Consider the following 13,102-nt stretch of genomic DNA (forward strand, 5'->3'; position numbering starts at 1 on the left):
TTTAGCTGTTTTTCTCGCCTTTTCCCTTGACTAGAATGTCATCTCTCTGCACCACTACCTTCTAACATAGAACCTTACAGAAACAGACACCTAGTAATTGTGGAATGAACACACTAATGCATGAATAGACCTTGGGTGCTTCATCAAATTAAAGAAGAAAGTATCACTTAGGTAGACTAAGGTTTAGACTCTTACCTGTTTAGAGTTGGTTAAATACAATTTTGCTCCCAAATTTAAAATCTGCAATTTTACTAGATCATCTTCACTAGTGAAGCCTTTAGCCATCTTCCTCAAAACATCAGGGGCAATTTTAGGAACTCGTTCACAATTTTCTCCAATTAGCCAAAGAATACTTGCTCTAGCCACAGGAACCTAATATTAAAAGCAGATTATATAGTTACAAATAAGATAATCATACGCTCCTTAATGTTAACATAGAAAAGGTTTTAAATATTATAAAGGTTTTGCATCCATTCATGTAATGAATATCTAGGAAGTGCCCTTTCAGTTATGGATTTTCTTCAGTTATCAAAAAATAAACACCCAGGAAAATATCATTAAAGGTGCTTTTAGAGATAATGCCTTAGAAAAGATTAATGGAGAAAAAAAAAAAATCATTGGTCTAGAGGCTTGATTCCGTCAGCGATGTGCAAGTTCTTGGGCCAAAGTTGGCTACCCATGCCCATTTGTTTATGTATTATTGGTGTAGCTTTTGCACTACAATAGCAGAGGTAAGCACAATTGACCTCTGAACAATACAGGTTTGCACTGAGGAGGGTCCACTTATATGCAGATTTTTATTTCAATAAACACAGTATAGTGCTGTAAATGTATTTTCTTTTCATTATGATCTTCATAATAACATTTTTTCTCTAGCTTATTTTATTGTAAGAATTCAGTGTATAATACATGTAACAAAAAAAAATATGTGTTAATCAACTGTTTATGTTATCGGTAAGGTTTTCGGTCAATAGTGGCAATTAGCAGTTAAATTCCGGAGGAGTCAAAAGTTAAATCTGGATTTTTGACTGTAGGAGGGTGGGGTCGGCACCCCTAACCCCTGCATTGCTCGGGTGTCAACTGTTGTCACAACAAAAACCATAAAGCTGAATATACTATCTAGCAACTTACAGAAAAGGTTTGCTGACCTCTGCTCCAGGGCACTTATTAATAAATAATAAACCTCAAGGCCCATAAAAATCATCTTGAGTTCTTATTAAAACTACAGGGATTTAGTACCAGGTCCAAAATAACAGTTTTGTTGTGGGGCTCAGGAATCCACATTTTATGAGGCATCATAGATAATTTCTGAGATAAGTGGTCTGCAAACCATGTTTTGAGAATCCAATGGTTAACAGAGAAAAAGGAATACATTCATTAAAGACTATGATTCTAAATCAAAGCTGCTCTTGTCCTCTAAGTATCTGCATCCACAACCCTGGGAATATATAAAACTGACGAGATCATCAAGGTCTGCTTATAAAATCATGAATCCTGGTCTATTAGGGAGAAGATAAATTTGTCCAATGTTGCACTTTGGCATTGTATTTTTTTTAATAAAGTACATTTCAATATAATTTGTTTCTTAAAAAAACTGTTTTAGTACAAATTGGAAACCTTCCATCAGTACCATTAAGACCAACATTTTAGAGTATGCAAATTAGTTTTATTACTATTTGTTTATATGTATCCTCCCTTACTCTAAAAGAGATTTGAAGGGGTATGTAAATTAGTTTCTGTGAACATTTTCACCTAGTACAGAAAATTTGTTTATAATAAATGAAAGAGCCAATGACTATCATTAAGAGGTAGCATCACAAGGAGAGATAATACTCGTCCTATGAAATCCAATTCCTCAAATGAAGTCCTAATATTTTCACTATAGTTTCACAGCTGTACAGGGCACAACCATTAAAGAAGAAAGTGAGAATACAGACCTTTGCACAACTTAAATTTTATCACAATATCCACCATCTCAAATTCTTCCAAAACATCCATTTTATGAAATAGTATAAAATTATTAAAACATTCCTAAGTTGGGTATTTCGCCAGAAGGGAAATAAGGTCATCCAAAAGCTTTAAAATCAAAGTGTATATTTTCAAATACTATGACAATAATAGCATTATCTTGAAATTAATATTAGAATAAGTTTAGTAAAAAAGATGAAATCACAATACTCATGTAAGAAGTTTAAGTACCAAGAATAAATAATAAGTATAAAAGAAATGCTATTACAAATCTATTCATGAAGTATGACAAAAGTGATATCCTTACTGTACACTGATTTCTAGAAAGAAAGAGGCTATTTCTAATGTTCCAAAGGTTACACTGCATTAAGACCTTACTCCCAATCTATTATTTTAAATTGGGCTAAAGAACAGTAATTGAGTGGTACATTCAATTTTCTGGTATGAAGCAATTCAAGTTGCCTGCTTTGATGACAGGTACCTCTAAATAAGAATATATGTGCAAATTCAGATTTCGGTTATGCTAGATTTACTTTTCTTAAATATTTTATTATACATTGCTGGTATAAAAATTAGAATTCTAGGACATATTCCAACCTACTACCCCACTTTAAGTAATTTTCTTCTGGTAACGCAGTTACAATTGTTTTTTGCAATTAAAAAGACAATCCCAAAAGTTTTAAGAGATTCTGTATATTCCTATTCATTAATATACTAAGATTAAAATAATATTTAAACGCTGTAAACATTAATAATGCATAATTTAAAACACAACTCTTTGGAAAAAAATGAAAATCAATACATTCTAATGCCCACAATGAAAATCTCAAGATGGTGGTGTTAGAGGGCAGGGTAATAGTCAGAGGTTCCAGAATTAAGGTAATAAAATTTCCAAGGAAACATAAAAAACTTTGAAAACTTTTCCACAACAAGAAATAATATCAATATAAATGTATTTATTCCAAATTTTTGGTGATGGCAATTTTTTTTAAAAGCTTAGGAAATCAACAAACACACTGTTTTTGTGCATTTGGCTGGAATCAGAATCATAAGATTTTCAGATTCCAGTCATATCTTTCTCTTCCAGTTATGTTCCAGAACTCTCATTCGTACATCACCGATACTATGATTCATGTATGTATCATAGTATCAATGGTCTTTCAAAGATTTAAAGCAACCAAAAAAAGAGCAAGATAGAAAATTAGTCACTTTTTGTTCTCCATGGTCTTCTCAACCACAGAATAAACAGGACACTGAACTAAAACCAAACTGATAATACATTCACACAAATGCTCTGATTATTAACCTCTGCTTTTTCAATATTTCAAAGACAAGCTGGATTGTAAATGACTTTGATTCTTTATTCTGAATGCCCTGAACAAGTGCTTAAGTGCACTTTTTAAACCTTCTACGAAAAGGCAGTTTCCACTGCCATTTTAACCCAGTAACTTAGCTGCAAAAACAAATAATGATTCCTAGCTGACCACAGCAGTTACAGAAAGGCATCTAGAATGATTTTACAGATCACTTTGTAAGCAGTTCAATTTAAAAGCTATTGTGTTTCGACTCTAGCCACTGCACAATACAACAGTGTAAAATAAATCCTGCAAAAACATCAATTTTATGTATCTAAATTTGTCAAAGGCAAAATCAGTAGATATCTAAACAAACTGCAGACAAATAGCAAATGAGATCCAATAATCTGTATCAGGACTCAGTAGGCATTAATACTTTAGTATGAATTAAGTTGGGGCAGCAGGGCAAATGTAGTTACCTTGTGACATGGCAGGCATTCAGTGAGGCACCAGGGCACTGAGTACATAAAGTACTATTTCAAAATTACTCAGTAGTCTTCACAAAATAACATCTTTTAATTATTCTTTTATGATATTAACTCATCTGTCCCATTAAATACTATGTGTAACCCTGGTTCAACAATCTTCACGTAGTATGCATTTTATTCTGGAAGGACTTTGCTCCAAAAGCAGTATTTAATACACACAAAGGATATTCCAAAGAATAAAATATTCACAATCAGAATATATAAGTTGACTGCACTACAGATCTATATCTTATTCAATTTGAATTTAAAAGTAGAATTAATTTAAATTTTAGTGTTCATGTGTTTAGCTATGTCACTTAATAAATAGCAAATGGGATCTAAGTCTTGAATAGAACAAAATCCAAGTTTCTTTTTTAAAAAAATTACATAGCCAACATCTACTGAGTTCTCACCATGCGTCTGCACTATTTTTAAGACTTTACCTGTTTTCTGGCACAAAAACAGACACTCAGATCAATGGAACAAAACAGAGAACCCAGAAATGGACCCACAAATGTATGGCCAACTAATCTTTGACAAAGCAGGAAAGAATATCCAATGGAATAAAGACAGCCTCTTCAGCAAGTGGTGCTGGGAAAACTGGACACTGACACACAGAAGAATGAACCTGGACCACTCTCTTACACCATACACAAAAATAAACTCAAAATGGATGAAAGACCTAAATGTAACACAGGAAGCCATCAAAATCCTTGAGGAGAAAGCAGGCAAAAACCTCTTTGATCTTGCCACAGCAACTTCTTATTCAACACATCTCCAGAGGCAAGGGAAACAAAAGTAAAAATGAACTATTGGGACCTCATCAAAATAAAAAGCTTCTGCACAGTGAAGGAAACAATCAGCAAAACTAAAAGGCAACCAACAGAATGGGAGAATATTTGCAAACTAACTATCAGATACAGAATTAGAATCCAAAATCTGTAAAGAACTTATCGAACTCAACACCCAAAAAACAAATAATCCAGTGAAGAAATGGGCAAAAGACATGAATAGACACTTCTCCAAAGAAGACATCCAGATGGCCAACTGAAACATGAAAAAATGCTCAACACCATTCATCATCAGGGAAATACGAATCAAAACCACAATGAGATATACCACCTTACACCTGTCAGAATGGCTAACATTAACAATTCAGGCAACAACAGATGTTGGCAAGGATGCGGAGAAAGAGGATCTCTTTCGCATTGTTGGTAGCAATGCAAGCTGATGCAGCCACTCTGGAAAACACTACGGAGGTTACTCAAAAAACTAAAAATAGAACTCCCCTACGACCCAGCAATTGCACTACTAGGCATGTATCCAAGGAATACAGGTGTGCTGTTTCGAAGGGACACATACACCCCCATGTTTATAGCAGCGCTATCAACCATAGCCAAAGTATGGAAAGAGCCCAAATGTCCATTGATGGATAAATGGACAAAGAAGATGTGGTATATATATATAATGGAGTATTACTCAGCAATCAAAAAGAATGAAATCTTGCCATTTGCAACTACACAGATGGAACTGGAGGATATTAGGCTAAGCGAAATTAGAGAAAGACAAATATCATATGACTTCACTCATATGAGGACTTTAAGACACAGAGCAGATGAACATAAGGGAAGGGAAGCAAAAATAATATAAAAACAGGGAGGAGGACAAAACATAAGAGACAAATATGGAGAACAGAGGGTTACTGGAGGGGTTGTGGGAGGGGGGATGGGCTAAATGGCTAAGGGGCATTAAGGAATCTACTCCTGAAATCATTGTTGCGCTATATGATAACTAATTTGGATGTAAATTAAAAAATAAAATTAAACATACATACATACATAAATCTAAGACTTTACCTGTTTTCTCAGTCTGTTATCATAATAATGGCAAGATGTACCATTATTCCCACTTGATATACGAGGAAACAGGGCACAAAGGAGTTAAGAAACTTGCCCAACATCTTACAGTTCGTCAGTGGTAGAACTAAGACCAGAAGTCCAAACAAAACCTGGAATCCACAGTTCACCATAGCCATTGGGCAGAGACAAAACAAGTGTACTATACTAGGAAAAATACCAGCCAGCAAAATAAGAAGACTGGTTCTGGTCCTAGACTGATCATGTATATCATGGAGACAGATAACTTCACATCAGTGGGCCTCATTTACTCATTCATCAAACGAAGTATTCCCCCTTTGGCCATGTCCTTTGGCCACAGTGTACAATGGCTCCCTTATAGGCTAGATGTAGGTTTGTCATATGTGGCCTTTATTATGTTGAGGTATGTTCCTTCTACAACCAGTATGTTAAAGGTTTTTATGAGCTTTTTATCTTTCACCTTATTGCTGTGATATATCAATTGCTTTGCATGTATGAAACCAGTTTTGCATCCTAGGGATAAATCCCATTTGGTCATGACGTATAATCCTTTTGATGTGTTCTTGGAGCGCCTGGGTGGCTCAGTCAGTTGAGTGTCTGACTTCGGCTCAGGTCATGATCTTGTATTTCTTGAGTTTGAGCCCCGCATCGGTCTCTGTGCTGATGGCTCAGAACCTGGAGCCTGCTTCAGATTAAGTGTCTCCCTCTCTCTCTCTGCCCCTCCCCCATTCACACTGTCTCTCAAAAATAAACATTAAAAAAATTTTTTAAAATGTGTTCTTGAATTCAAGGTGCTAATATTTTGTTGTAATTTTTCATCTATATTTATCATGGATATTAATCGATAGCTTTCTTTTCTTGTAGAATCCTTACTTGCTGTTTCTTAACCTTTTTTCATATCTTTTCAAAGAATCAGCTCTTGGTTTTACTGATCCTTTCTATTATTTTTCTGGTCTCTATTTCACTTATTTCTGCTGTGATCCTTCTTATTTTCTTTCTTCCGTGAGCTTTGGGGTTTATTTTGTTCTTTTTCTAGTTCTTTGAGATGTAAAGTAGGTTGTTTTTTGAGATCTGCTTTCTTTCTTTTTTCTTTTTTTTTAGGTTTTAACCACTTTTGGAAGTTTTATCTTCTTTTTTTTCCTTTATTCTTTTTAATTTTATTTTTTAAAATTTACATCCAAATTAGTTAGCATATAGTGCAACAATGATTTCAGGAGTAGATTCCTTAGTGCCCCTTACCCATTTAGGCCATCCCCCTCCCATAAGCCCTCCCGAAACCCTCAGTTTGTTCTCCATAGTTATGTCTCTTCTGTTTTGTCCCCCTCCCTGTTTTTATATTATTTTTGTTTCCCTTCCCTTACGTTCATCTGTTTTGTTTCAAAGTCCTCATATGAGTGAAGTCATATGATTTTTGTCTTTCTCTGACTAATTTCACTTAGCATAATACCCTCCAGTTCCATCCATGTAGTTGCAAATGGCAAGATTTCATTCTTTTTTTTTTTTTAATTTTTTTTTCAACATTTATTTATTTTTGGGACAGAGAGAGACAGAGCATGAACGGGGGAGGGGCAGAGAGAGAGGGAGACACAGAATCGGAAACAGGCTCCAGGCTCTGAGCCATCAGCCCAGAGCCTGACGCGGGGCTTGAACTCACGGACCGCGAGATCGTGACCTGGCTGAAGTCGGACGCTTAACCGACTGCGCCACCCAGGCGCCCCAAGATTTCATTCTTTTTGATTACCGAGTAATACTCCATTGTGTGTGTGTGTGTGTGTGTGTGTGTGTGTGTGTGTGTGTGTGTGTATCACATCTTCTTTATCCATCCATCCATCCATCCATCGATGGACATTTGGGCTCCTTCCATACTTTGGCTATTGTTGATAGTGCTGCTATAAACATGGGGGTGCATGTGTCCCTTTGAAACAGCACATCTGTATCCTGTGGATAAATGCCTAGTAGTGCAGTTGCTGGGTTGTAGGGTAGTTCTATTTTTAGTTTTTTTGGGGGAACCTCCACAGTGTTTTCCAGAGTGGCTGCACCAGCTTGCATTCCCAGAGATCTGATTTCTTAATATGTGTGTTCATTGGTATAATCTTTCCTCTACAATTGCTATAAAGTTTCAAACCACTTTTGCTGCATACCATATTTGATACATTGTATTTTCATTTTTACTTGTTTCAAGATAATTTTTTCCTTCTGATTTCCTCTTTGACTCAATGGTTGTTTCAAAGTGTGCTGTTTAGTTTCCATATATTTGTAGATCTTTTCACCTTCCTCTTATTTTTTATTTCTAGCTTCATACCACTGTGGTCAGAAAAGACAGCTGCTATGATTTTAAGCTTCTTAAATTTGCAAATATCAAAGCTACTCTCTTAACCCCTACACCTCTCATACACAATCTATGAGAAGTCCTGGCTTTGATAACTGGAATCAATATTAAGAGTAGATACAAAGACAAAGGCACTCTCTGGTGAGAAATGTGGTGGGAGCTCAGATGCTAACACATTTCTGTGAGTCTTACTCTTAGCTTTAAAATAATTATATAACTGCCTTGCAAGCTTTACTAATACCTTGAGGGGAAAGAAAATTTCACCACCAGAGATATTAAAAATTGGTCCTGATAGGCTCCAAAACTTGCCTTGAACCACACAAATATGACCCCTCTTAAGAACATCAGAGTACGTATCACCCCAACTTCAAAGAAAAAAATAATACATTTCCCCCAAACTACAACTCCGTTAGTTACAGAACATTAGTTTTTAACTTTAACCAACAATGAAGGGACACAATGGAGGAGAGTTTGAAGAAAAACCAGACAGAAGCCATGGACAATGTTTCAAAAGGGAAGAAGCAGTATATGAAGTCAAATGTTAACAAAAGATCATGAAAGACACATGAACAGCAAATTATCCACTGGGTTTAATAAGAAAACAGTGAGTGACCCTGGCAAAGGCAGTATTAGTGGACTAGTGGGGAGGCAAAATCAGACTGTGACACACTGAGGAGTGAGTTTTAGATCAGGAAATAAAATTCTTTTCAAGTAATTCTTCAAAAAAACCTTCAGTTTTAAAGGTAGAAGGGAATGAAATAAGACCTAATAATAATGACAGCAGACACTTATGTAGTACCTATGTGCCAGAAACATCCTTAAGAGCTTTACATATATTAACTAATATAATATTTATAAAATATGAGAGGTTGTCTTTTTTTTTCCACTATCATTTCACAGATGGTTAAAGTATAGAAGTTTTAATGGAAAAACACAGAGATGGTAAGTGGTGGAGCCAAGATTAATATTTGGTTTTAATTCTTTAAGTACAATTTTATGATTTATAGAAAACTTGGAAGAAAAATGAACGAGGTTTTGAGTACTCTTCACACAGATTCCCCAAATGTTATCAGCTTACTATATATTTGCTTTACTTTTCCATACATACACAGATATTTTGTTTTCTAAATTGATAACAAGTTGTAGACTTGCCCTTAAACACCAAAATACTTCGGTGCAAACTTCATAATAAAAGGAATGCTCTTACATTACTACAGTAAAATGATTTAAAAATTAGTAATTTAAAAAGTGAACCAATACTCTTATCTAATCTACAGATCTTATTGAAATTTTTCCATTTTTCCCTACCAAGTCCCTTATAGCAAAAGAAAATTAAAAATATGTGTAGCATTAAGTTGTCATATCCTCTTAATCTCTTTTAATGTGAAAAAGGTCCTTTTTCTTTATATTTCATGATACTGGCATTTTTAATGAGTGCAAGCCAGTTATTTTGTAGTATACCTTCATCTGAGTTTGTCTCATGTTTCCTCTTGATTGTATCCAAGTTATTCATTTTTGGCAGAAATGCAACAGACCTGAAGCTGAGTTCTATTCAGTAGGTCATATCAGAAGGTATTTGATCCCATTGCTGGCAATGTTAACTATGTTCATTTGGTTCATGCAGCACCTGTCAGGTTTCTTCATTGTGAAAGTCAAAAGTCATTAACTTATGCTTCATAATGAAGTATCTTATGAAGGTATACTTTGAGACTGTACAGATATCCTCTTACTACTCAAACTTTCACCCCCTAGTTTTTAGCATTGCTTGATGATTCCTACCTGAATCAATTATTCTTGTGATAGCTTGCAAATGGTGATATTCCAATTCCATCATGCCTTTCATATTTATTAGTTGTTTTGCATTGTAAGAAAGAGCTTCCCTTTCTCTCATTCATTCATTCATTCATTCATTCCAGTGTGGACTCAAGAGAGTCTTACCCTATTCAATAGGCCATAATTCTTTTACTGTAGTTTATTTTGTTGTTCAAATTGACCAGTGAGAACCCCTTCCAGCTGGCTCTTTGTCTTTTTGACATATCTCTATCATTCTGTGAGCATTTCCTTGCTTTTTAAAGCCCAACAATATGTTCCAAGATCATCTTGCTCTTCCCTTGCCCTAGTTCTGAAACCAGTCATTTCTCTAAGCAGCCCTGGTTTCCTTTGAGTGGTGAATGGAATTTAAAAACCAAGGTCTACCATAAAAAAGGAATGCAGTACTACATTCTAGAACATGCACAAACCTTGAAAATATGCTAAGTTAAAGAAGCTAGACACAAAAGGCCACTTGATATATGATTCCATTTATATGAAATATCCAGAATAAGCAAATCCATAGAGACAAAGTAGATTACTTTGTCAAGAGCTGGAGTAAAGGGAGAATCAGGAGTTTGAGCCATGGGAATCTTTTTTTATTACTATTTTTTTTATTTTTTAAAATTTACATCCAAATTAGTTAGCATATAGTGCAACAGTGATTTCAGGAGTAGATTCCTTAATGCCCCTTGGCCATAATTTAGCCCATCCCCCCTCCCACAACCCCTCCAGCAACTCTCAGTTTGTTTTCCATATTTATGAGTCTCTTCTGTTTTGTCCCCCTCCCTGTTTTTATATTATTTTTGTTCCCCTTCCCTTATGTTCATCTGTTTTGTTTCAAAGTCCTCATATGAGTGAAGTCATATGATTTTTGTCTTTCTCTGACTAATTTCACTTAGCATAATACCCTCCAGTTCCATCCATGTAGTTGCAAATGGCAAGATTTCATTCTTTTTGATTACCAAGTAATACTCCATTGTGTGTGTGTGTGTGTGTGTGTGTGTGTATACATATATATATATATATGTATATATATATGTATATACATATATATGTATATATATATGTATATATATATATATATGTATATATATATATATATGTATACACACACACACACACACACACACACACACCATCTTCTTTATCCATCCATCCATCAATGGACATTTGGGCTCTTTCCATACTTTGGCTATTGTTGATAGTGCTGCTATAAACATGGGGGTGGCATGTGTCCCTTCGAAACAGCACATCTGTATCCCGTGGATTAATGCCTAATAGTGCAGTTGCTGGGTTGTAGGGTAGTTCTATTTTTAGTTTTTTGAGGAACCTCCATACTGTTTTCCAGAGTGGCTGCACCAGCTTGCATTCCCACCAACAATACAAAAGAGATCCTCTTTCTCTGCATCCTCACCAACATCTGTTGTTGCCTGAGTTGTTAATGTTAGCCATTCTGACAGGTGTAATAAGGTGGTATCTCACTGTGGTTTTGATTTGTATTTCCATGGGATTCTTTTATTAGAATGACGAAAACACACTGGAATTACACAGGAGTGATGACTGCACCATCTTATGAATATACCAAAACCCACTAAATTATATAAGAGTGAATTTTATGATATAAAATTGTATCTCAATTCAAAAAACAAAACAAGATCTGGGCACTAGCTGTGCTCATTTGTATTCGAGTATTATGCATGTAGGCCCTCTCAAAGGACGACTTAAGAAATAGATGTTTGTATACCCAATATATGCATTCATATCTATACATATAAACGTGTGTAGACACATACACACATGCATTTAAACACTCACATACATCTAGAATATAAAAACCTATCAAGTTCACACTGCTATCTCCAATTCCAATCTAACACTACAGCATTTATTGCATCCTTCCCCTTTTTCAGATTTGTAATTCCCATCCACAACAGTGTCAAATCTTAGAAGCAGGATGTGAATCCAGATAGTTAAGGTTTCTTAGCCACTATACATTAAGATGTCCATTTATTTTAACACTATAATTTACTGACAAATATCTAGTTAAAATTCAGGAAAGATCTCTTAACTGGTACTCACAGTGATACTGTCCAAGAGTTTAGCCATATGTTTAATAATTTCACCATGTTGTGCAGGTTGCATTTGCAGTAATTTCTTAATAACAACCACACTTTCAGCAACAACTATTTCTGAAAAAGACAGAGATCATTCATATTACATACGTGTAATGCAATTCAAATGCAATATTCTTGGTCAAATGTAAATTAAATTAACAAAATATTATACGTGTCTTAATGACGAGGTGAAAACTATAACCAGGAATAAATTTCCAAATTTTGGGGGTTCACACTGTTTTAAGCAGAAGAGTACACTTAAATTTCTAATCTCTGCTGTTGCCTCCTAGCTTCTGATACCCCTTTTCAATACCTGCCTCTTTGAGTCAAAAAAGGAAAGTGAGGTTCAATTTTGCTACACACCATAATGTTCAAGTGTCTGGTTTTTAACTATAGCTTTCAAATACTTGATTTCTACCACAGTGTGGTAATTAAGTAGTTATACAGTTCTTTGATTCCTATCAATTATAAAGTGGTAATCAAACACCTACAATCTAAGTTACTTTTTTCCAATTCTAAAGAAAACAGCAAACTAAAAACAAAAATTCCTTAAGTGGTCTGTCCAAACAAGTGAGTAGTAAGGATCATCAGTAGTAAGAAAGGTGTTACTATAGAAATAACAGACTTCAAAGCCAGAAAGAGTAGGTTTGTGCACTGGAATGTCTCCATTTGTTGCATGAATCCACTGTCTGCCTTTCGTGACCTACTCTGTGCCCACAGAGGTTGACCTCTGTGGACTGCATCAACCAGACTCCCTTACCCCTGGCTTCCAGGCGTGTTTAGCTAATAGGAAGCACCAGCAGGAGATCAAGGGCAGAAGGAGAGCGTATTTGCTATCCTCGCTCTCTCTACTGCAAGGCCTCCCTTGGCAGTGCATGCATTCCTCTTCGGAGAGTTTCAGTTCCTGGGAGTGGCTCTCTCCTGCTGAGTCTGGTCCCACTCCTCACACCCCTTCCCTTCAATTCTAGATCTGATAAAGGGGCTTCCCACCGTTGCTAGCCTGTTAGCTCCAGCGTGTTACGTCATACCTTCTTGGTTTCCCTTAATCCTGCCCACACCTTATAGGTAGTTCCTTCATTAAATTCTCTTCAATCGTTCCTTTTAAGTGTGCCATCTGTTTCTTGCCAGGGCCTTACTAATATAATAATTGGCAGTGGGAGTGGCTCCAAGGAAGCAGATC

The 13,102-nt window shown here is 35.6% G+C and overlaps 1 protein-coding gene across 6 annotated transcripts in view; it reads right to left on the minus strand.

The window, feature by feature from the left end:
- Nucleotides 1-13,102, minus strand: part of AP3B1 (adaptor related protein complex 3 subunit beta 1) — a 262,957-nt gene that overhangs the window by 115,107 nt on the left and 134,748 nt on the right. For all 6 annotated transcript variants that reach the window (XM_023257772.2, XM_011284118.4, XM_045062465.1 and 3 more), the window contains 2 exons: nt 11,888-11,997; nt 196-372 (listed from right to left, as the gene is read on the minus strand). In XM_023257772.2, coding sequence (XP_023113540.2) covers nt 196-372; nt 11,888-11,997 — 287 coding nt within the window. The remainder of the gene's footprint in view (nt 1-195; nt 373-11,887; nt 11,998-13,102) is intronic.

This window comes from Felis catus, chromosome A1 (genome assembly GCF_018350175.1).
Source record: "Felis catus isolate Fca126 chromosome A1, F.catus_Fca126_mat1.0, whole genome shotgun sequence".
Classification (NCBI taxonomy): Eukaryota; Metazoa; Chordata; class Mammalia; order Carnivora; family Felidae; genus Felis; species Felis catus.